The following is a 22723-nucleotide window of genomic DNA, read 5'->3' as shown; positions in this document are numbered from 1 at the left end:
TGATATCTGTCAGAAGCAAGTCTTCATGTGATATCTGTCAGAAGCAAGTCTCCATGTGATGTCTGTCAGAAGCAAGTCTTCATGTGATATCTCTCAGAAGCAAGTCTTCATGTGATATCTGTCAGAAGCAAGGCTTCATGTGATGTCTGCCAGAAGCAAGTCTTCATGTGATAACTGTCAGGAGCAAGTCTTCATGTGATGTCTGCCAGAAGCAAGTCTTCATGTGATGTCTGCCAGAAGCAAGTCTTCATGTGATATCTGTCAGAAGCAAGTCTTCATGTGATGTCTGTCAGAAGTAAGTCTTCGTGTGATAACTGTCAGGAGCAAGTCTTCATGTGATGTCTGCCAGAAGCAAGTCTTCATGTAATGTCTGTCAGAAGCAAGTCTTCATGTGATATCTGTCAGAAGCAAGTCTTCATGAGATATCTGTCAGAAGCAAGTCTTCATGTGATGTCTTTTAAAGCAAGTGTTCATGTGATGTCTGCCAGATGCAATTTTTCATGTGATGTCTGCCAGAAGCAAGTCTTCATGTGATATCTGTCAGAAGTAAGTCTTCATCCGATATCTGTCAGAAGCAAGTCTTCATGTGATATCTGTCAGAAGCAAGTCTTCATGTGATGTCTGCCAGAAGCAAGTCTTCATGTGATGTCTGTCAGAAGCAAGTCTTCATGTGATGTCTGTCAGAAGCAAGTCTTCATGTGATATCTGTCAGAAGCAAGTCTTCATGTGATATCTGCCAGAAGCAAGTCTTCATGTAATGTCTGTCAGAAGCAAGTCTTCATGTGATATCTGTCAGAAGCAAGTTTTCATGAGATATCTGTCAGAAGCAAGTCTTCATGTGATGTCTTTTAAAGCAAGTGTTCATGTGATATCTGTCAGAAGCAAGTCTTCATGTGATGTCTGTCAGAAGCAAGTCTTCATGTGATGTCTGTCAGAAGCAAGTCTTCATGTGATATCTGTCAGAAGCAAGCCTTCAAGTGATGTCTGCCAGAAGCAAGTCTTCATGTGATGTCTGCTAGAAGCAATTCTTCATGTGATATCTGTCAAAAGCAAGTTTCCATGTGATGTCTGTCAGAAGCAAGTCTTCATGTGATATCTGTCAGAAGCAAGTTTCCATGTGATGTCTGCCAGAAGCAAGTCTTCATGTGATGTCTGTCAGAAGGAAGTCTTCATGTGATGTCTGTCAGAAGCAAGTCTTCATGTGATATCTGTCAGAAGCAAGTCTTCATCTGATATCTGTCAGAAGCAAGTCTTCATGTGATATCTGTCAGAAGCAAGCCTTCATGTGATGTCTCTCAGAAGCAAGTCTTCATGTGATATCTGTCAGAAGCAAGTCTTCATGTGATGTCTGCCAGAAGCAAGTCTTCATGTGATGTCTGTCAGAAGCAAGTCTTCATGTGATGTCTGTCAGAAACAAGTCTCTTTGTGATGTATGTCAGAAGCAAGTCTTCATGTGATGTCTGTCAGAATCAAGTCTCTTTGTGATGTCTGCCAGAAGCAAGTCTTTATGTGATATCTGTCAGAAGCAAGTCTTCATGTGATGAGTGTCAGAAGCAAGTCTTCATGTGATGTCTGTCAGAAGCAAGTCTTCATGTGATGTCTGCCAGAAGCAATTCTTCATGTGATATCTGCCTGAAGCAAGTCTTCATGTGATATCTGCCAGAAGCAAGTCTTCATGTTGTGTGTTTCGGACTCCAGCCTTCGTGTGATGTCTGTCAGACGCTAGTCTTCGTGTGATATCATCACAACCTGGTGTATGTAAAACCCTGGTGAATGTAAATGGTATTAGTGTGTCAGAGTGGACATGATGTTAGACAGATATTGACAGAAGAGTTAAGCTTTGGATCCACTTCTAAGAAGCAACTGTATTGTCACATTTCTCGTGACTGTGGTGGTGAAACGTCCTTGTATGTAGCCTAACAGTACAATCCCCCAGTGCATCTACAGCCATCCTCATCATCGTTATCTTCATAGACAGGTGAAGCATCCAGGGAGCCACCGAACTGACGACAAGCAACAGAGTAAGACAAAGAACTCATGAAGAAGGAATATAACGCTTATCTAGGGTAAAGCTTCAACATGTGTTGCTGAAGTTGGGAACTACTAGAATTTCAATAACTGTATATGTGGAATTAATTTCTGGAATGATAGTAACAGCTGGTGCCAATATGCATGACCCGATTGTCTGGGACAAGGACGACCATTTTATGCTACTTGGTGTCATTGCGTGCTTCTTGAAAGAGCCAGAGAACCCAGAGAACGACCTAACTCTGCGGTGTAATGCTGCAACGTTGAAACAGTAACCAGTTGGAGGTATAAATACTTGACACAAGGTCAGGTCTGTGACAAAATGAGGAATATTGACTGAGGCGAAAACCAGCTGTCATTGAACATAACCCTTCATCATGAGGGTGGCGAAGTTGCAGCGATACATCGCTATCGGTGTGGTGACATATTTTGTAAGTTCAATCATGTTCTACAGTTTTTTTAAGAGTTCCCAAGATACTAAAACTATCAGAAGAAAGTCAACGAGAGAATACCATTTTCAAAAAGCAGGAACCTGTGAGACATCTGAAGACACCGCGTATACCAAAGAGGACGGTGTCTGACCCTCTGACTCAACACTGTGTGCAGGATCCAAGGTATGCCGTTAATCTCCGATATGTTCACGCTAAACTTACATCTCTGATCTTCCTTTTCTCAGCCTATGCAGATTATAGAGCTGAAACGCCACGTGTTCGTATCATAGGAATTATCAACAAAAATATGGCCTATACGAGTCTATATTGCCACTACAAGGTTCCCGTGATGACGGAGGATGGTAGCAAGATTCACGAGCTGATTTCCGTTGAGGCTGAGCGATATGAGCTGTGTGAGAACCATCTTCGTGCGTTTTGGGGGTGGATTTTGTCCTGCCCTCTGCTGGAGATTCAAGGGAGACAACCATGTTTTGTCTACGTCGGCTTATCTCGGAAGGACACTGTCAATAGTGTTGAGATGTCCATACTCACAACAAAAAAGTCGCAACCGGAAGAGAAGACTGATTTTGCTGTTTGTGTCCCGCCTTTATATGGAAGGTTAACCAGATTTTCTATTGTTCAATTTGTTGAGCTGAGTCGTCTTCTTGGCGCGCGCCATTTTGTTTTTTATGATTTTGGTATTACGCCAGATGTGCAATTAGCACTGAAATACTACCAGTCTGTTGGGCTGGCTTCTGTCATTCCGTGGGATCTCCCAGTTTCATGGAGGGCAATATCGTATCTTGGACAGAGCGTGGCTCTTACGGATTGCCTATACCGACACATGTCGGCGGTTAATTATCTTATGTTTAACGATCTATACGAGTTTCTCGTACCACGTGACATTTCCGCGAGATCTTGGCATGATTTGACGACCATGTTGAAACCAAATATATGTGAAACGCATATTTCCAAATTAATAATTTACCAGCTTGTAACCAGGGCAACCGTTGCTTGACAGTGTTACGTGCTATGGAGAGACATGAACGATTTCCAAATATGGGAAGGAATAAAGTGATGGTTGATCCATATAAGGTATTTCAGAGGGGGATACACCACGTGGGTCGACCCTGGCCCGACGTTGCCAACTACAGCGTGATAGAGGTTCCTCCTGTCGTCGCGTATGTTCACCATTACAGAGCGCTGCAGGATGACGCAATGGCGGAAAGGTTTACCAACGATAAGTTCCTAGTGGACACATACAGTGACCCGCTGATCATAATGTATAGCAAAGCTCTTGTTGCCATTCGGGCATTTAGTCGCAATAACAGAACTTAGCTTAGGAACACTGTGTTAGGTAACAATTCCTCCCCTATTAGAATCGGTCTTCAGTCAGCCATCTTGTTAGAGGCGATTGCTTGTCGTGAGAAGCGACTAACGGGATCGGGTGTTCAGACTCGCTGGCTTGTTGATGCATGTCATCGTATCCCAGTTAGGTAGATCGATGCTCATGTTATCAATCACAGGATTGTCTGGTCGAGATTCAATTCCTTACAGACCGCTGTCATTACCCGGAATATTGCTGAGTGCGGTGTAAAACAACAAACAGTCAGACAAACAAACAAAACAATCAAGGTAACAATAAATGATTGACTTGAAGCCAATATTTGTGTGTGTGTGTGTGTGTGTGTGTGTGTGTGTGTGTGTGTGTGTGTGTGTGTGTGTGTGTGTGTGCGTGCGTGTGTGTGCGTGTGTGTGTGTTGTGTGTGTGCATTGTTCTTCTTGTGAACAATTTGAATGGTCATATTCCTTTATCTGTCACTGCCATTGATCATTATATATTATTCATTATTGCAAAATAACTATGACGTGTATTCAATGCGGTGAGTGCCTGAGTATGCTTTTATGCCGCTTTTAATAATATTCTAGCAAAATCAAGGCGGGCGACATAAAAATGGGCTTCACATATTGCACCCATATGGAATCGAACACGGGTCTTCAATATGATGCGCTAACGCTTTAACTACTAGGCTATCCCACCGCCCAATATCACGTGGAGAATATCATCACCAATTGTGCCAGGTACGAGGAGACATAAGTCTGACTACCCGAGGGTATCACTTCCTTGTACATAGTTGCGGGCCTAAGTCATAACAGGATCCTGGTCGCGGGATAAACTTGTCTCCAACATTAGGCTTTCAAAGCATTGAAAATAACTGATAGTCTCTTCTAACCTGCACACCCATATTCTCAAAGTTGTACTCAGAAAACGGACATTGATACTCTCGGGGCAATTAGATCCCCAGGACACCGTGTAAGAGCTCACTGTCGTCTTGTCAAGGAAAAGACAATGATATATTGTTCATTCAATAAGCAGTCACATTTCTTGACAAAATGAAAACATGTACCCAATTTAAAAAAAATAATAAACAAGCCATTGTGTGATTATCTGTTGAAGTGCCTTAACCAGTGTTTGTTTGTGTTTAATACTGAGTTCTCTGTTTGTGAAATATAGAATACTAAACGAGCTCCCGTGTGATACCAATTTTATGAAACGAGTGAATAGTTGTGGTATCTGACGAGCGAAAGCGAGTCAGATACCACAACTATTCACGAGTTTCATAAAATTGGTTTTACACGGGAGCGAGTTTAGTATTTTATTTATTACTTGCCATTTATAACGTTTTTTAATTATACTGTTGAGTATGAATAGGCTGACACGATCCACGACATAGTCCAAGTGAGTTTAACAGAATAATACTTCAAAAACGTCAAAAGTTGAAACGTATGAATTTCATACCATACAACGGTCCACCTTTAGAATTCACAAAATTATCGTAGGGCTAAGGCTATCGCATCTCACATATTTTAACTTAGACTAACGACTGTCGTTGCGCTACAATACGATAGCCTTGTGGAACGGGCCTTGCATCTCAAAGTTTTCAGTAACGTCACAATACCCGATGACGTAATTTGTGGAATTTTGTTGCAAGATCCATCGGCGAAACAATGCCATGTGACGTCAGCCTAGCAACAAGGTTGCTGGGGTCATCGCGTGTGCATAAGCTCCTCTCAGTGATCTATCAACTCCACACGCAATGTCGTTGAATACGCCAAAGGATGTTGAGAGCTTTCAATATTTGTTCGTGAAACGTGTTCCGAGAGTACATAAGCACGCGTTTGGGTATTACACAATGTGTAATAAAGCTGTATGTTTATTAAACGGGTGATCTCTTCACGGGCAAGTAATAACTATAGATGTCTGTTTCTTTGATTTTGTGTCTTCAAACATTGCATTGTGAACAAGATATTGTCAGATATGTTTTCACTTCATGAAGCCTATGAGCATGCAGTGGTTCAGACAACACAATACGGTGTGCTCTACTCTCTCACAACCACTACAGTTTGCTAAAGTACGTTTTGACATATAATTTATTTTTACACGTTTATGACGTAACATTGGAAAGGTAAAAACCTGCTTGGGCCGATATTTTACAATATATATTTCATGTGATATCTGTCAGAAGCAAGTCTTCATGTGATATCTGTCAGAAGCAAGGCTTCATGTGATGTTTGCCAGAAGCAAGTCTTCATGTGATAACTGTCAGGAGCAAGTCTTCATGTGATATCTGTCAGAAGCAAGTCTTCATGTGATGTCTGTCAGAAGTAAGTCTTCATGTGATAACTGTCAGGAGCAAGTCTTCATATGATGTCTGCCAGAAGCAAGTCTTCATGTAATGTCTGCCAGAAGCAAGTCTTCATGTGATATCTGCCAGAAGCAAGTCTCCATGTGATGTCTGTCAGAAGCAAGTCTTCATGTGATGTCTGTCAGAAGCAGGTCTTCATGTGATATCTGTCAGAAGCAAGTCTCCATGTGATGTCTGCCAGAAGCAAGTCTCCATGTGATGTCTGTCAGAAGCAAGTCTTCATGTGATGTCTGTCAGAAGCAAGTCTCCATGTGAGGTCTGTCAGAAGCAAGTCTCCACGTGATGTCTGCCAGAAGCAAGTCTCCATGTGATGTCTGTCAGAAGAAAGTCTCCACGTGATGTCTGCCAGAAGCAAGTCTCCATGTGATGTCTGTCAGAAACAAGTCTTCATGTGATGTCTGTCAGAAGCAGGTCTCCATATGATGTCTGTCAGAAGCAAGTCTTCATGTGATATCTGTCAGAAGCAAGTCTCCATGTGATGTCTGTCAGAAGCAAGTCTTCAAGTGATGTCTGCCAGAAGCAAGTCTTCATGTGATGTCTGCTAGAAGCAATTCTTCATGTGATATCTGTCAAAAGCAAGTTTCCATGTGATGTCTGTCAGAAGTAAGTCTTCATGTGATATCTGTCAGAAGCAAGTCTCCATGTGATGTCTGTCAGAAGCAGGTCTTCATGTGATGTCTGTCAGAAGCAAGTCTCCATGTGATGTCTGCCAGAAGCAAGTCTCCATGTGATGTCTGTCAGAAGCAAGTCTTCATGTGATGTCTGTCAGAAGCAAGTCTCCATGTGATGTCTGTCAGAAGCAAGTCTTCATGTGATATCTGTCAGAAGCAAGTCTCCACGTGATGTCTGCCAGAAGCAAGTCTCAATGTGATGTCTGTCAGAAGAAAGTCTCCACGTGATGTCTGCCAGAAGCAAGTCTCCATGTGATATCTGTCAGAAGCAAGTCTCCATGTGATGTCTGTCAGAAGCATGTCTTCAAGTGATGTCTGCCAGAAGCAAGTCTTCATGTGATGTCTGCTAGAAGCAAGTCTTCATGTGATGTCTGTCAGAAGCAAGTCTCCATGTGATGTCTGTCAGAAGCAAGTCTTCATGTGATATCTGTCAGAAGCAAGTCTCCATGTGATGTCTGCCAGAAGCAAGTCTCCATGTGATGTCTGTCAGAAGCAGGTTTCCATGTGATGTCTGTCAGAAGCAAGTCTTCATGTGATATCTGTCAGATGCAAGTCTCCATGTGATGTCTGTCAGGAGCAAGCCTTCAAGTGATGTCTGCCAGAAGCAAGTCTTCATGTGATGTCTGCTAGAAGCAATTCTTCATGTGATATCTGTCAAAAGCAAGTTTCCATGTGATGTCTGTCAGAAGCAAGTCTTCATGTGATATCTGTCAGAAGCAAGTTTCCATGTGATGTCTGCCAGAAGCAAGTCTTCATGTGATGTCTGTCAGAAGGAAGTCTTCATGTGATGTCTGTCAGAAGCAAGTCTTCATGTGATATCTGTCAGAAGCAAGTCTTCATCTGATATCTGTCAGAAGCAAGTCTTCATGTGATATCTGTCAGAAGCAAGTCTCCATGTGATGTCTATCAGAAGCAAGCCTTCATGTGATGTCTCTCAGAAGCAGGTCTCCATGTGATGTCTGTCAGAAGCAAGTCTTCATGTGATATCTGTCAGAAGCAAGTCTTCATGTGATGTCTGCCAGAAGCAAGTCTTCATGTGATGTCTGTCAGAAGCAAGTCTTCATGTGATGTCTGTCAGAAACAAGTCTCTTTGTGATGTATGTCAGAAGCAAGTCTTCATGTGATGTCTGTCAGAATCAAGTCTCTTTGTGATGTCTGCCAGAAGCAAGTCTTTATGTGATATCTGTCAGAAGCAAGTCTTCATGTGATGAGTGTCAGAAGCAAGTCTTCATGTGATGTCTGTCAGAAGCAAGTCTTCATGTGATGTCTGCCAGAAGCAATTCTTCATGTGATATCTGCCTGAAGCAAGTCTTCATGTGATATCTGCCAGAAGCAAGTCTTCATGTTGTGTGTTTCGGACTCCAGCCTTCGTGTGATGTCTGTCAGACGCTAGTCTTCGTGTGATATCATCACAACCTGGTGTATGTAAAACCCTGGTGAATGTAAATGGTATTAGTGTGTCAGAGTGGACATGATGTTAGACAGATATTGACAGAAGAGTTAAGCTTTGGATCCACTTCTAAGAAGCAACTGTATTGTCACATTTCTCGTGACTGTGGTGGTGAAACGTCCTTGTATGTAGCCTAACAGTACAATCCCCCAGTGCATCTACAGCCATCCTCATCATCGTTATCTTCATAGACAGGTGAAGCATCCAGGGAGCCACCGAACTGACGACAAGCAACAGAGTAAGACAAAGAACTCATGAAGAAGGAATATAACGCTTATCTAGGGTAAAGCTTCAACATGTGTTGCTGAAGTTGGGAACTACTAGAATTTCAATAACTGTATATGTGGAATTAATTTCTGGAATGATAGTAACAGCTGGTGCCAATATGCATGACCCGATTGTCTGGGACAAGGACGACCATTTTATGCTACTTGGTGTCATTGCGTGCTTCTTGAAAGAGCCAGAGAACCCAGAGAACGACCTAACTCTGCGGTGTAATGCTGCAACGTTGAAACAGTAACCAGTTGGAGGTATAAATACTTGACACAAGGTCAGGTCTGTGACAAAATGAGGAATATTGACTGAGGCGAAAACCAGCTGTCATTGAACATAACCCTTCATCATGAGGGTGGCGAAGTTGCAGCGATACATCGCTATCGGTGTGGTGACATATTTTGTATGTTCAATCATGTTCTACAGTTTTTTTAAGAGTTCCCAAGATACTAAAACTATCAGAAGAAAGTCAACGAGAGAATACCATTTTCAAAAAGCAGGAACCTGTGAGACATCTGAAGACACCGCGTATACCAAAGAGGACGGTGTCTGACCCTCTGACTGAACACTGTGTGCAGGATCCAAGGTATGCCGTTAATCTCCGATATGTTCACGCTAAACTTACATCTCTGATCTTCCTTTTCTCAGCCTATGCAGATTATAGAGCTGAAACGCCACGTGTTCGTATCATAGGAATTATCAACAAAAATATGGCCTATACGAGTCTACATTGCCACTACAACTTGAAGGTTCCCGTGATGACGGAGGATGGTAGCAAGATTCACAGGCTGATTTCTGTTGAGGCTGAGCGATATGAGCTGTGTGAGAACCATCTTCGTGCGTTTTGGGGGTGGATTTTGTCCTGCCCTCTGCCGGAGATTCAAGGGAGACAACCATGTTTTGTCTACGTCGGCTTATCTCGGAAGGACACTGTCAATAGTGTTGAGATGTCCATACTCACAACAAGTCGCAACCGGAAGAGAAGACTGATTTTGCTGTTTGTGTCCCGCCTTTATATGGAAGGTTAACCAGATTTTCTATTGTTCAATTTGTTGAGCTGAGTCGTCTTCTTGGCGTGCGCCATTTTGTTTTTTATGATTTTGGTATTACGCCGGATGTGCAATTAGCACTGAAGTACTACCAGTCTGTTGGGCTGGCTTCTGTCATTCCGTGGGATCTCCCAGTTTCATGGAAGGCAATATGGTATCTTGGACAGAGCGTGGCTCTTACGGATTGCCTATACCGACACATGTCGGCGGTTAATTATCTTATGTTTAACGATCTAGACGAGTTTCTCGTACCACGTGACATTTCCGCGAGATCTTGGCATGATTTGACGACCATGTTCAAACCAAATATATGTGGGCTCTCATTTAGAAACGCATATTTCCAAATTAATAATTTACCAGCTTGTAACCAGGGCAACCGTTGCTTGACAGTGTTACGTGCTACGGAGAGACATGAACGATTTCCAAATATGGGAAGGAATAAAGTGATGGTTGATCCATATAAGGTATTTCAGAGGGGGATACACCACGTGGGTCGACCCTGGCCCGACGTTGCCAACTACAGCGTGATAGAGGTTCCTCCTGTCGTCGCGTATGTTCACCATTACAGAGCGCTGCAGGATGACGCAATGGCGGAAAGGTTTACCAACGATAAGTTCCTAGTGGACACATACAGTGACCCGCTGATCAGAATGTATAGCAAAGGTCTTGTTGCCATTCGGGCATTTAGTCGCAATAACAGAACTTAGCTTAGGAACACTGTGTTAGGTAACAATTCCTCCCCCATTAGAATCGGTCTTCAGTCAGCCATCTTGTTAGAGGCGATTGCTTGTCGTGAGAAGCGACTAACGGGATCGGGTGTTCAGACTCGCTGGCTTGTTGATGCATGTCATCGTATCCCAGTTAGGTAGATCGATGCTCATGTTATCAATCACAGGATTGTCTGGTCGAGATTCAATTCCTTACAGACCGCTGTCATTACCTGGAATATTGCTGAGTGCGGTGTAAAACAACAAACAGTCAGACAAACAAACAAAACAATCAAGGTAACAATAAATGATTCACTTGAAGCCAATATTTGTGTGTGTGTGTGTGTGTGTGTGTGTGTGTGCGTGCGTGTGTGTGCGTGTGTGTGTGTTGTGTGTGTGCATTGTTCTTCTTGTGAACAATTTGAATGGTCATATTCTTTTATCTGTCACTACCATTGATCATTATATATTATTCATTATTGCAAAATAACTATGACGTGTATTCAATGCGGTGAGTGCCTGAGTATGCTTTTATGCCGCTTTTAATAATATTCTAGCAAAATCAAGGCGGGCGACATAAAAATGGGCTTCACATATTGCACCCATAAGGAATCGAACACGGGTCTTCAATATGATGCGCTAACGCTTTAACTACTAGGCTATCCCACCGCCCAATATCACGTGGAGAATATCATCACCAATTGTGCCAGGTACGAGGAGACATAAGTCTGACTACCCGAGGGTATCACTTCCATGTACATAGTTGCGGGCCTAAGTCATAACAGGATCCTGGTCGCGGGATAAACTTGTCTCCAACATTAGGCTTTCAAAGCATTGAAAATAACTGATAGTCTCTTCTAACCTGCACACCCATATTCTCAAAGTTGTACTCTGAAAACGGACACTGATACTCTCGGGGCAATTACATCCCCAGGACACCGTGTAAGAGCTCACTGTCGTCTTGTCAAGGAAAAGACAATGATATATTGTTCATTCAATAAGCAGTCACATTTCTTGACAAAATGAAAACATGTACCCAATTTAAAAAAAATAATAAACAAGCCATTGTGTGATTATCTGTTGAAGTGCCTTAACCAGTGTTTGTTTGTGTTTAATACTGAGTTCTCTGTTTGTGAACTATAGATGTCTGTTTCTTTGGTTTTGTGTCTTCAAACATTGCATTGTGAACAAGATATTGTCAGATATGTTTTCACTTCATGAAGCCTATGAGCATGCAGTGGTTCAGACAACACAATACGGTGTGCTCTACTCTCTCACAACCACTACAGTTTGCTAAAATACGTTTTGACATATAATTTATTTTTACACGTTAATGACGTAACATTGGAAAGGTAAAAACCTGCTTGGGCCGATATTTTACAATATATATTTCTTAAATTTGTACACACAAAATGACCGTAATTATCGTTTTTATTAATTTCAGCAAAATCAGTAAATTTACTGCCGAGTCGCTGTATTTTCGGATCAAAGATCATTTGATTTTCTGGGTTGTTAAAAGGCCGCCGTTGCATGTCAGGAGTTCTGCTGTGCGGCGTCAAGTTAAAAATACAGTTTTTATATAAAAAAATCATTATCATTATGGCTGGTGCTGCCAGTATGGTAGGACATGCTTACCCTTTTCGCGAACACCTGGTGTCATCACTGATTTTCAGTGGTCCATTCATATAATTTTCATGTAGTTTTAACTGCCCGCCCTTAGCGTGTTTCAAAGTCAGGGAAGAAAAGCTCTCACTCGGGAGCAGACAAGAGAAGAAAAGCAGAAGTGTTTTGGCCTTGGATTGCTTTAAGTTTAACACTGTGTTGAACTATTACAGTGTTTGTAATAAGAGTACAGTTCACCCTTTCCTCCCCGAACCAGTGTCACTGTGACCTGTCCGACTTGTGCAACAGCATGACGTGGAATAACACACCTGTGTATCGAGTCTTGGTGTCGTGAAGAAACAAATCACAACTGACAGAAGCGGCGGTAAAATACGCCGTTCCGATATCGACACCATCCAGTGGTCATGTGGAAACCACTGTAGGTGTCTGAAATGTTTCGATAGCCCTAGTTCTACATAAGGTGAGGTGAAATTGGGTTTAACGTCGCGTCCAAGATTATTACTTGCTGTTAGTATGCGGCGATAAACAACATTCTGCAGTTTGTGTGTGCGAGTTGGGTTAAACGCCGCTTTTAATAGTATCCTAGTTATATCACTATTATGTCAACTTATTGTGGGAGGAAAGCCCCAAGTGATGCACTTTGGTGAAACCCACGAGCACGGGTATGGTGCTGACAAACCTGGAAACATAATCGGGTCGAACCGGGGCTCGAACCCACAATCACTGGCTTCAGGGGTGTCCAAGGGACGCAACTCTGCACAGCGAATTGCGGCGCCTTAGACGACTGGGCCACCCGTGCCCCCTCTGCAGTGAAGGTATATCATGCACGTATGAGGTAGCTGATCGCCAATGGTAATTGGCAACTGATCACCACATCCTTGTGTACAAAATTGTTGAAACCTCTATTGTTGCTTTGTGTAAGCGAGTACGGTTGTATGCCGATTGAAACATGTTTCCAGCATTAACAGGACAGAAGACACAAAAAGTGAGCGTTCTACTTAAATGGATCGGAGGTCATGTTTGGTGATTTGGTTGACAGTTTGGCGTCGTACCCAAACGACGTGGATCATTGCTCATGATACTGATCACTGGATTGTCTTGCCCAGACTCGATTGTTTACAGTCCCGTCGTATGGTAGTATTGCTGGGGGCGGCGTTAGACAACAAAACTAATATTCTTTTTGCAAATTGTGTGAGTAGCGGGTACTACCGGTAGAGCAGGTCATTCTTACCATTTACACCAACAGCTTGTGTCATAACTGATTTTCAGTGCACCACTCGTTTGCCTTTTACGTCCTATGAAATCTCCACAAATAATTGAGACTGACTATTCTCTGGCGAGAGATAATGCTGGATGCGGCGTAAAACAACAAACATACACAACATGAATGATTGTGTGGTATCGAATTCGTGCGGCATGGATCACCGACCGTAAATGAAAATTGAAGTATACTTTTGACAGACTTCTTCCAAGCGAGTCAGCTGTTTGTTTGTTTTGTTGTTGTTGAACGCCGCATTCAGCAATATTCCAGCTATATGACGGCGGTCTGTAAATAATCGTGTCGGGACCAGACGATCCAGTGACTGACATCATCGATCCACACAATTGGAATACAATGACATGCACCAACCAAGTCAGCGAGCCTGACTACCGATCCCGTCAGTCGCCTCTTACAACAAGCATAGTCAAGCATGGGTTACTGGAGACCTATTGTCAGTTGACAAATCTCAGTGATATCCAAAATTCTAAAATAGAACGGTATGGGAATACAACTATTTGCATGTACATTACAAGAAACACCAAAACTAACTCTCGCATTATGTTTATATTTTATTCTCCCGAAAAAACTTCAGAGATCGTAATGTTTCGGTTACTAACCAAACAAATCGTGTTATTAACATGGCGTTTCCGTCAGTAATTGTTCATAGCTTCAGTTTTCTGTCGACCTACACGGCTGAAATCCCAATTGAGTAAATCGATGCTCATGACTCGGGTCCAGACTCGATTATTTACAGACCGCCGTCAATCTACTGAGCTGGAATATTACTAATAGTGCGGCGTTAAACAACAAACAAACTAACAAATTACAAAAACGGTAATTTGGTATGCATCTGTGCGCCTCGCTTATGAAGTGCCAGTCAAAACGTTGCGGCGACCGCTTCCTGGGATCCCCACTTACTTTTCATTATGACAATCATGCTTTATTTCTTTGAAACATCTGCTTCCCATTGTGTATGTTTACATATTTTAATGTCTAGAATCTTTAGAAATATTGTATTACTAAGGAATTGTTTATTGTCAACTACACTGTATTTTGTGGAAAACCAGTAAGATAAAAACTCAGGTTTTTTGTTCACAAGAAACCATGTGTCGGGTTGGTGATGCGTACGCACAATCTCCGTAGTAACGCTCAAGTTGGTCCTGTAAGGGATAACAATAAACAAGTAGTATTCTTGTAGAAGGACATTCATTAACTAAAAAATGACTAAAAATATCAAAATTCAAATTTAAACAATATTTATTCAAGATAATAAAAATAAAGAATAGTATGAGAAATATTTCCCATTGTTGGGGTTAATTATCAGTTTCCGATTCAAGCAAAAAACGTACATTACGATACAAATTTTACCACAGGAACTCGTTATTGGTCAGTAAATAAATATATATACCCCTCTGCTTACATATAGGGGGTATATATTTTTATTTACTGACCAATAACGAGTTCCTGTGAATTTTACCCAGTAAATGTGAATGAGATCGTTCAAACATTACTTAACCTTCCTGCTTACCTCCCTTTATTAACTGTTACATAGCGGTAGATGATTGAAGTCTGGAAAGCCGACATGTAGTAGATAGCGGTCATACTGGGAGCAATTTAGAAACAGAATTCATATAATATGAATTACATTTGCTACATACAGAAGATCCGGGGTAGAAAAGGTCTCCAAAACCTATTCTTGCTGTCACAGACGACTATGCTTGTCGTAAGAGCGACTAACGGGATCGGGTGGTCAGGCGCGCTGACTTGGTCTATGCATGTCATCGTATCCCAATTGCGTAGATGCTCATGATGTCAATCACTGGATTGTCTGGTCCAGACTCGATTATACAGAGGTCGCCGTCATATAGCTGGAATATTGCTGAGTGCGGCGTTAACCAACAAACAAACAAACATACATACACACTGAAGTACATAAAGTGTTGCCAGAGAACATTACGTTGGTATTGGGCTAATTGAAATAAATGCAGCTGTAGAATTGATAAAGATGAACTGATAGGGAAAACGTCATTGATAAAACTGTCATTGATTGCATTATTGTTTAAGAAGACTCGCAGTGATATTACTGGAATATCGTTCAAAACAACTACCAGAATTTGAAAAAAACGTATTTACTCCTTCCCAGTAACATCTCGTTGGCATTACTTAGATTCAGCACCACAAGCCATGCCTTACCAGTTGAAACTGCAGGTAAAAAATATACCACTAGAACTCATACTCTGTAATCTATGTAACCCTCCTGCAGTTGGTGACGAATTCCACTACTTGTGCAATTGTGAAGTACTGTTACAATCCAGATTAACCCTAATGCCCGTACAATACAGAAAGTGGCCAAATGTATTTAAATTGAGAATTATGCTGACAAATAATACTATACTACTCAAAAGAGGTTCAAGAACACCCACTCTTGCATATTGGACACCTGATTCTTTCATATGACTATAGTTAATATGTCATTCCATTTGAAAGAATTGGGTGTTCTTCAACTTTTTTTTAGTAGTATATTTAAAACCTGAAAAAAACTGCCGCAATGTGTTTCTCCAACTAAGGAAGTTATTGAACCTGTGTGAACTTGTGTACCTACAATTGTGATGAATTGTTAACTTCAGTATATTTCAGAATACAATGAAGTGAAGTGAAGCCAGCAGGCGCCACTCACACAATTTGCTTAAAAAAGTAACTGCTTGTTTGTTGCCTGGCGCAACGCAACAGAACTCTCGCATGGGGCGGCGGCATGCAAACAAACCAGACAATCAGGAGACATGTAGCGCATATACTGATTTTGTTGAAACGGAAAGCCTAAGGGTTTGTTTAATTACGTCTGCTGTGTAGTGCAGAGTGACGCCTGATTTTAAGTATAGAGAAACGTATCAGAAATATAGCTGTGAGCAGTCTGAGGTCCAAGGACACTCTGTCATGCTGCATGATCATGGTTGCGATAGATGCCAATTTGCATTGTCTCACTTTCGGTTAACGAAAAATGACGGCAATGATCTAATGTTCTCCATCGTTTAGCTCAGTTAAATAACCTTAAGCTGTATATACGTCTTGTCTTATTGAGGAAAGTCAACAGATACCTTCTGTAAGTGTCTGTAGATCCAGAGTACATTTTGTAGTTCCGTTTGCTCAAAGAAATAATCACTTCCGGTTCCGGACAAAAAATGTTCACTTCAGCAGAATCTTAAACCACAAAGTTTCATAGTTCTAGCTTAGTTTATAACAAAAGCATTAGTACTTCCTCTTTTCGTATTATGTCATTTGTGCTTTCTTATTATAAACCCGAAAGTTCCATGGTTGTAGCTCGTTTTGCAACAAAGCTATTAGTGTTAAACTTCCGATTTCCTAAAACACATTCTCCCTGCATCAAAACCTTAAATCTGAATGTCCTATGGTTCTTCTCAGTGTATATTGGCACTTTTTGTTTTGATTATGTCTCTTCCGATTCCGGAAAACACTTCCTTACTTAATTAGAATTCTTATGCTTCTAGCTTAGTTCGTAACGAAGTGTTGAGTTACGTCATTTGTGAGTGAGTATGGTTTAACGCCACATTTAGCAATATTCAAGCAGCATCAGGGCGTGGAACAACCAGAAATGGACTTCACACATTGTGCTCATGAGGAGATTCAAACCCGGATCTTCGGAGTGACGAGCAAACGCTTTAACCACCAGTCTACCCCACCGCTCTATGTCATTTGTTGTTTGGATTATATCACTTTCGGTATTTTAAAAAAAGTTACCTGCCGAACACTTTTCAGCTAAAAATCCCGTGATTGTAGTTCAATTTATAGGAAAGCATATATATTCCCGGATTTCAGCAAATTACTTGATATTTCGTAAAACATTAACATCAAATAAAAAATTTAAAAACACCCCTAAAGCATAGTCAGCAAGTGTTAAAATTCTGTAGCTCAAAGTGAATAGGGAAAGAGTGAGTATGGTTTTACGCCGTTTTTAGCAATATTCCAGCAATATCACGGCGGGGCACACCAGAAATTGGCTTCACACATTGTACCTATGTTGGGAATTAAACCCGGTTCTTCGGCGTGACGAACGAACGGTTAACCACTAGGCTATCCCACCGCCCCTCCAGGTGAATAGGGAAGAAGGTGCCAGGTTAATGCCATTACATGGATTTAATTGTCTCTCTCACATTTACAACAAATGATACTATTACAATAATGGACTTTCAAATATACATAAAAAATATCGAAGTTATTTAATACTTTACACCAGATTGTCCGTTGATGTAAAGACAGTTATAAGGTATTTCCCTTATTTCATTGACACTTCGTCTTGTTGTCGAAAGAAGCGTCACCGAAATGTGTTAAAAACTCCGTAAAACAACAAACAATCTAGCGAGCTGAATACATAGTTTGTTTTTCCTGATACAGGGTATTTACCATCCCCAAACACACAAGCGTGATAACCTTTTTATCATATAATATCATTCTTCAATTCTGTGCTCGAAAAATCTCTTCCCATTTCTCACAAACATTACCTAAACATTGAAAGTTTTCCTGGAATGTGTGGATATATATATTTTACGTCAGAAGGTAAGTGATGTGTCAGTCGGACAGTGACAAGAGTCAATATAATTCCAACTGAAACCTGTTTCTTTTACAGTAGCGTAACTACATAGACGCAAACAACAGTTGCCTACACAAATTGTTTCTGCTCGCCTATCGCGGCAATCCATCGTTCTGGCCAATAGAGTAAGGGCCCTTTATCAAAGGGAAGCTACTCTAACTCTAGTCTATGAGACGTCATGTCTGCTTGATCTGTCATAACATCACGAAGTGCTGTCAGATGTACACACAGCGACAAAACGAAACAAGGTTACAATTCGGACATATAGAAACAAGGTTACAATACGTACATATAAAATCTAACAGTTTTAGTTTGGGGAAAAGGTTCCTAGCCGCAAGGTCTACAAGCACAGATATGGAAACTGATCCCGCAAGCAAGAGTCCTGGCTAAATTGTTTTCAATTTATCTCCAAATTTGATAAAACTTGTAAAATACCTGAGCTACGCCATAGTAAGACACTGATTTTCAGAATATTAGACTATTATCTTGACAATGATAACAATATCCCAGTAGTTTCTCCAGATTCGCGATGGTTAATGCTGCCTTGATCGCCGATTGACACGGACGACGCCATGTTTGTAAACACTGAAAGAAGTCCCTATTTTTCCTTTGATATTTGCATCTTTCTCCGCACATGACCCCATGTATAATCGGTTTCACAAGCCATTCGATATTGAGTGAAATGCTCATATCAACGGGCGAGTTGAACCTCGATGCTTACCCTGTAAAGGTATTAAAGAACATGTTTTTGTATGTGAAACTCTCAAATGTGAAACTCTATTGGACGCACGTTTAGAATCTAAACACCGTCGTCTTAACATTTCTTTCAGATCCATAGCCCTGTGGGGATTTCATGTCAGATCAGTATCCCATTCTTGTAACATTGGAGTGTTGTCATGCTTTGTAACCTGGCTATAGGATTGGAGTCATGGTTCATTGCTCTTGCTTTCAATCACTGGTTTGCCTGGTCCAGATTCGAGATTAACACAGATCATATCTATAGTAGACACTATCTAAACCCTAGAGGAAACTGTAACAAGTTATCACAGTGATCACCATGGTACCCAGTCCTGATCGGAGGTGACTGTGTCAGTTCAACAAAGATCGTCTCCATATGAGACCCAGCCTAGATCGAAAGAGACTGTGTCAGTTCAGTATATATATATATATATATATATATATATATATATTCGATCTTGACTTGGTCTTCTTTGGAAACGATATAGGAGACGGTGTGAGTTCAACATATATCGTCTCCATATCGTCCCCATTGTAGACCCAGCCTAGATCAGAGGAGACTGTGTCAGTTCAACTACGATCGTCTCCATAGTAGACCCAGCCTAGATCAGAGAAGACTGTGTCAGTTCAACATCGATCGTCTCCATAGTAGACCCAGCCTAGATCAGAGGAGACTGTGTCAGTTCAACATCGATCGTCTCCATAGTAGACCCAGCCTAGATCAGAGAAGACTGTGTCAGTTCAACATCGATCGTCTCCATAGTAGACCCAGCCTAGATCAGAGAAGACTGTGTCAGTTCAACATCGATCGTCTCCATAGTAGACCCAGCCTAGATCAGAGAAGACTGTGTCAGTTCAACAGAGATCGTTTCCATAGTAGACCCAGCCTAGATCAGAGGAGACTGTGTCAGTTCAACAGAGATCATTTCCTAAGTAGACCCAGCCTAGATCAGAGGAGACTGTGTCAGTTCAACATAGATCGTTTCCATAGTAGGCCCAGCCTAGATCAGAGGAGACTGTGTCAGTTCAACAGAGATCGTTTCCAAAGTAGATCCAGCCTAGATCAAAGGGGACTGTGTCAGTTCAACAGAGATCGTTTCCATAGTAGACCCAGCCTAGATCAGAGGAGACTGTGTCAGTTCAACAGAGATCGTTTCCAAAGTAGACCCAGCCTAGATCAGAGGAGACTGTGTAAGTTCAACAGAGATCGTTTCCATAGTAGACCCAGCCTAGCTCAGAGGAGACTGTGTCAGTTCAACAGAGATCGTTTCCAAAGTAGACCCAGCCTAGATCAGAGGAGACTGTGTAAGTTCAACAGAGATCGTTTCCATAGTAGACCCAGCCTAGCTCAGAGGAGACTGTGTCAGTTCAACAGAGATCGTTTCCAAAGTAGACCCAGCCTAGATCAGAGGAGACTGTGTCAGTTCAACAGAGATCGTTTCCATAGTAGACCCAGTCTAGATCCGGGGATACTTTGTCATTTGGTTGAGTTCGCGGGAGGAGTCCACACTCTCGAGTTACTCTGTTATAGTTGACACCCACACAGGCTCCAGACAGCATACACTGAAGGACACAGGACAATGGCGACATGTCAGGTGAAGATACAATGACAGGGGAGACAATTCGTATGGCTGATCCTCGGAAATAGTTGAACTGCTGACAAGCTGAAATGAGTAAACATAATAGGGAGTGAGTGAGAATGGTTTTACGCCGCTTTTAGCAATATTCCAGCAATATCACGGCGGAGGACACCAGTAAAAGGCTTCACACATTGTACCCATGTCGGGAATAGAACTCGGGTCTTCGGCGCGACGAGCGAACGCTTTAACCATTAGGTTACCCCACCACCCCAGTAAAAATTATATAAACATAGTATCTTAATAATATATTGTTATGAGAATCCATTATACATGTATATTTACTATACATATATGTAGAATATATTAAATGTACTTTGTTATCATGAAATGTATATTCCTACCTTTTCATATATTATGTTGCTTGTGTACAGATTGCCAGTGATCAACACTGACCAATTACACACTTCACTTCACATTGTCTATATGTAAGCCCTGGTAAGCTCACAGCCAAGTTAAGGCTGATGTAATGCAATTGTGGCTTGGCTATTGCTCAACATGTAGACAAAGTGGTCAGTTCCCAGGTCGGGTTGGAGGTGTTAACTGACATGCCATGTCGGCAAGATTTTAAACTTTAATTGTGTATGCCATGTCCGCAAATTGTGAACTATGGTGTATTATGGATAACACGAAACATTCACTGGATCTTGTTTGGAAATGATGTGATTTTTCATCATAAAGTAAGACTGTTTTTATTGTGATTGATACTTGCTTTTGCTGTTTGTAAAAAATATGAATCTTGATTAGACTGCCAGTATTAAATTATTTTTAAATTGTTGTGTGATCTCTCCTTGTTATGTATGGAAACGGTTTAGTGGATCCACACGTAACAAATTGGGGGCTCGTCCGGGATTGTTCATTTCACTATTTGGAATGTTTAATAAAGGGAGATAAAAAATTAATATTGTGCAACTAAAACACTTACTGACTTCCAATGGTTTTTAATTCCCAATTCAAATTGTTTATTGATCTTAATTGTTGTAAATAGAGAAAGCACAACAATTAGTAGCCATGGAGTTCAAAGTGAAGGATTTTGTAGAGACAATTAGTGTAGAAGGTATCCTTGCTTTGAAGAAATCTGAAGTAATACAGGTTGCGACATATTTTCAGGTTGAAATCGACCCATTAGCTAGGAAATCCCATATTCAAAACCTCGTTATAGAATACTTAGTGGATGAAAATATTTTAGATGGGAGTCTAGAATTTAAGTCAACAGACAAGAGTGAAAAGGTAATCCTAATGGAATTAGAGTGCATGAAAGAAAAAGAGCAGACAGAAAGAGAACTGAGATCTAGGCAATTGGATATTCAGAAATTAGAGCTAGAACTTAAGATAAAGCAGCAGAGTCTAACTGGTGAGAAGGAAAAGGGATTTGATGTGGCAAAATTTGTAAAACTAATACCCCCCTTTCAGGAAAACGAGGTAGACAAGTTCTTTTTGCACTTTGAAAAGTTAGCTACTAATTTAAAATGGCCATTAGAAGCATGGACTACACTTATTCAGAGTGTTCTAACAGGCAAAGCTAAGGAAGTTTATGCAGCTTTATCTATTGAGCAGAGCTCTGATTACAAGTTGGTTAAGAGTGTCATATTGAAAGCTTATGAGTTAGTTCCTGAGGCATATCGTCAAAGGTTTAGAAACTGCAGAAAACATGAAGGGCAGACTTATGTTGAGTTTGCCAGAACCAAGGTTATGATGTTTGATAGATGGTGTTCCTCCAAAGAGATAAACAAAGACTATGAGAAGTTGAAACAACTTATGCTAGTTGAGGAGTTCAAGAGGTGTATTCCATGTGACATTAAAACTTATTTGGATGAACAAAAGGCTGAATCATTAGAACAAGCAGCTACTCTAGCAGATGACTATGCACTTACACATAAAGCTTCATTGCGAAGTGCAGCTTACCTTGGTAGAGGAAGGTTTAGTTCTTTCAGTCAGTCAAATGCTACAGGGAGTAATTCTTTATGGTCAAATGACAGAGGTCGTAACTTTACAGGTCGTGGATTTTCTCAGTCTCAGGTGTATCACTTATCATGGGCAATGATATTGCAGAAGATAAGGTTGTATCTGATCTTCCTAAAGTTAGTGAGATACCAACCGATAAGCAGGAAGAGAGAGAAGAGTTGGATGTATATCCTTCGTGTGCTGTTACTAGGGCTAGGGCTCAACAGAAAGCTAAGTCTGACTTCCCTAGATCCAGCGAAATTGATTTATCAGAGACTTTTATTAGTCATCCTGATGAAATTGAAGATATGGAAATGTCTCCTGCTAGTGTCAGAAAAGTGGATGAATCAGATAAAAGGGGCAGATTATTATCTGAAGGGCTTAGATCTGAAGGTGATAAGTACAGTTTTGGGAAAGATTCAAGTGGAGTTATTTCTAGGGAGAAACTTATTGAAGAACAAAAGATGAATCCAGAACTTAGGTTGTTAAGAGACAAAGCTGTTTCAGAAAAAGGAAGTGATGGGGAGGCAGTATGTTATTATCTGAAAGGAGATATTTTGATGAGGAAGTGGAGACCACCAGACTCTCCAGCAGATGG

At 41.2% G+C, this 22723-nt stretch overlaps 1 protein-coding gene across 1 annotated transcript; it reads left to right on the top strand.

Moving 5' to 3' along the window:
* Positions 1-1146: 1146 nt before the first annotated feature.
* Positions 1147-10506, top strand: LOC125384133 (beta-1,4-galactosyltransferase galt-1-like). Its single transcript, XM_048402565.1, has 2 exons — positions 1147-3462; positions 9528-10506. The coding sequence occupies exons 1-2, from the start codon at positions 2767-2769 to the stop codon at positions 10314-10316; spliced, it is 1485 nt and encodes a 494-aa protein (XP_048258522.1). The 5' UTR covers positions 1147-2766; the 3' UTR covers positions 10317-10506.
* Positions 10507-22723: the final 12217 nt, after the last annotated feature.

This window comes from Haliotis rufescens, unplaced genomic scaffold, assembly GCF_023055435.1.
Source record: "Haliotis rufescens isolate VD_foot unplaced genomic scaffold, xgHalRufe1.0.p SCAF_27, whole genome shotgun sequence".
In the NCBI taxonomy this organism is placed as follows: Eukaryota; Metazoa; Mollusca; class Gastropoda; order Lepetellida; family Haliotidae; genus Haliotis; species Haliotis rufescens.
Note: the sequence above shows the minus strand (reverse complement) of the source record. Positions and strands in the feature narration are given on the sequence as shown.

Excerpts from the sequence above, each read along its gene's own strand:
- LOC125384133 (XM_048402565.1), top strand. The coding sequence starts at position 2,767 with ATGGCCTATACGAGTCTATATTGCCACTACAAGGTTCCCGTGATGACG. Across the intron at positions 3,463-9,527 it reads TTTACCAGCTTGTAACCAGG|TCGCAACCGGAAGAGAAGAC; the intron begins GCAACCGTTGCT and ends ACTCACAACAAG.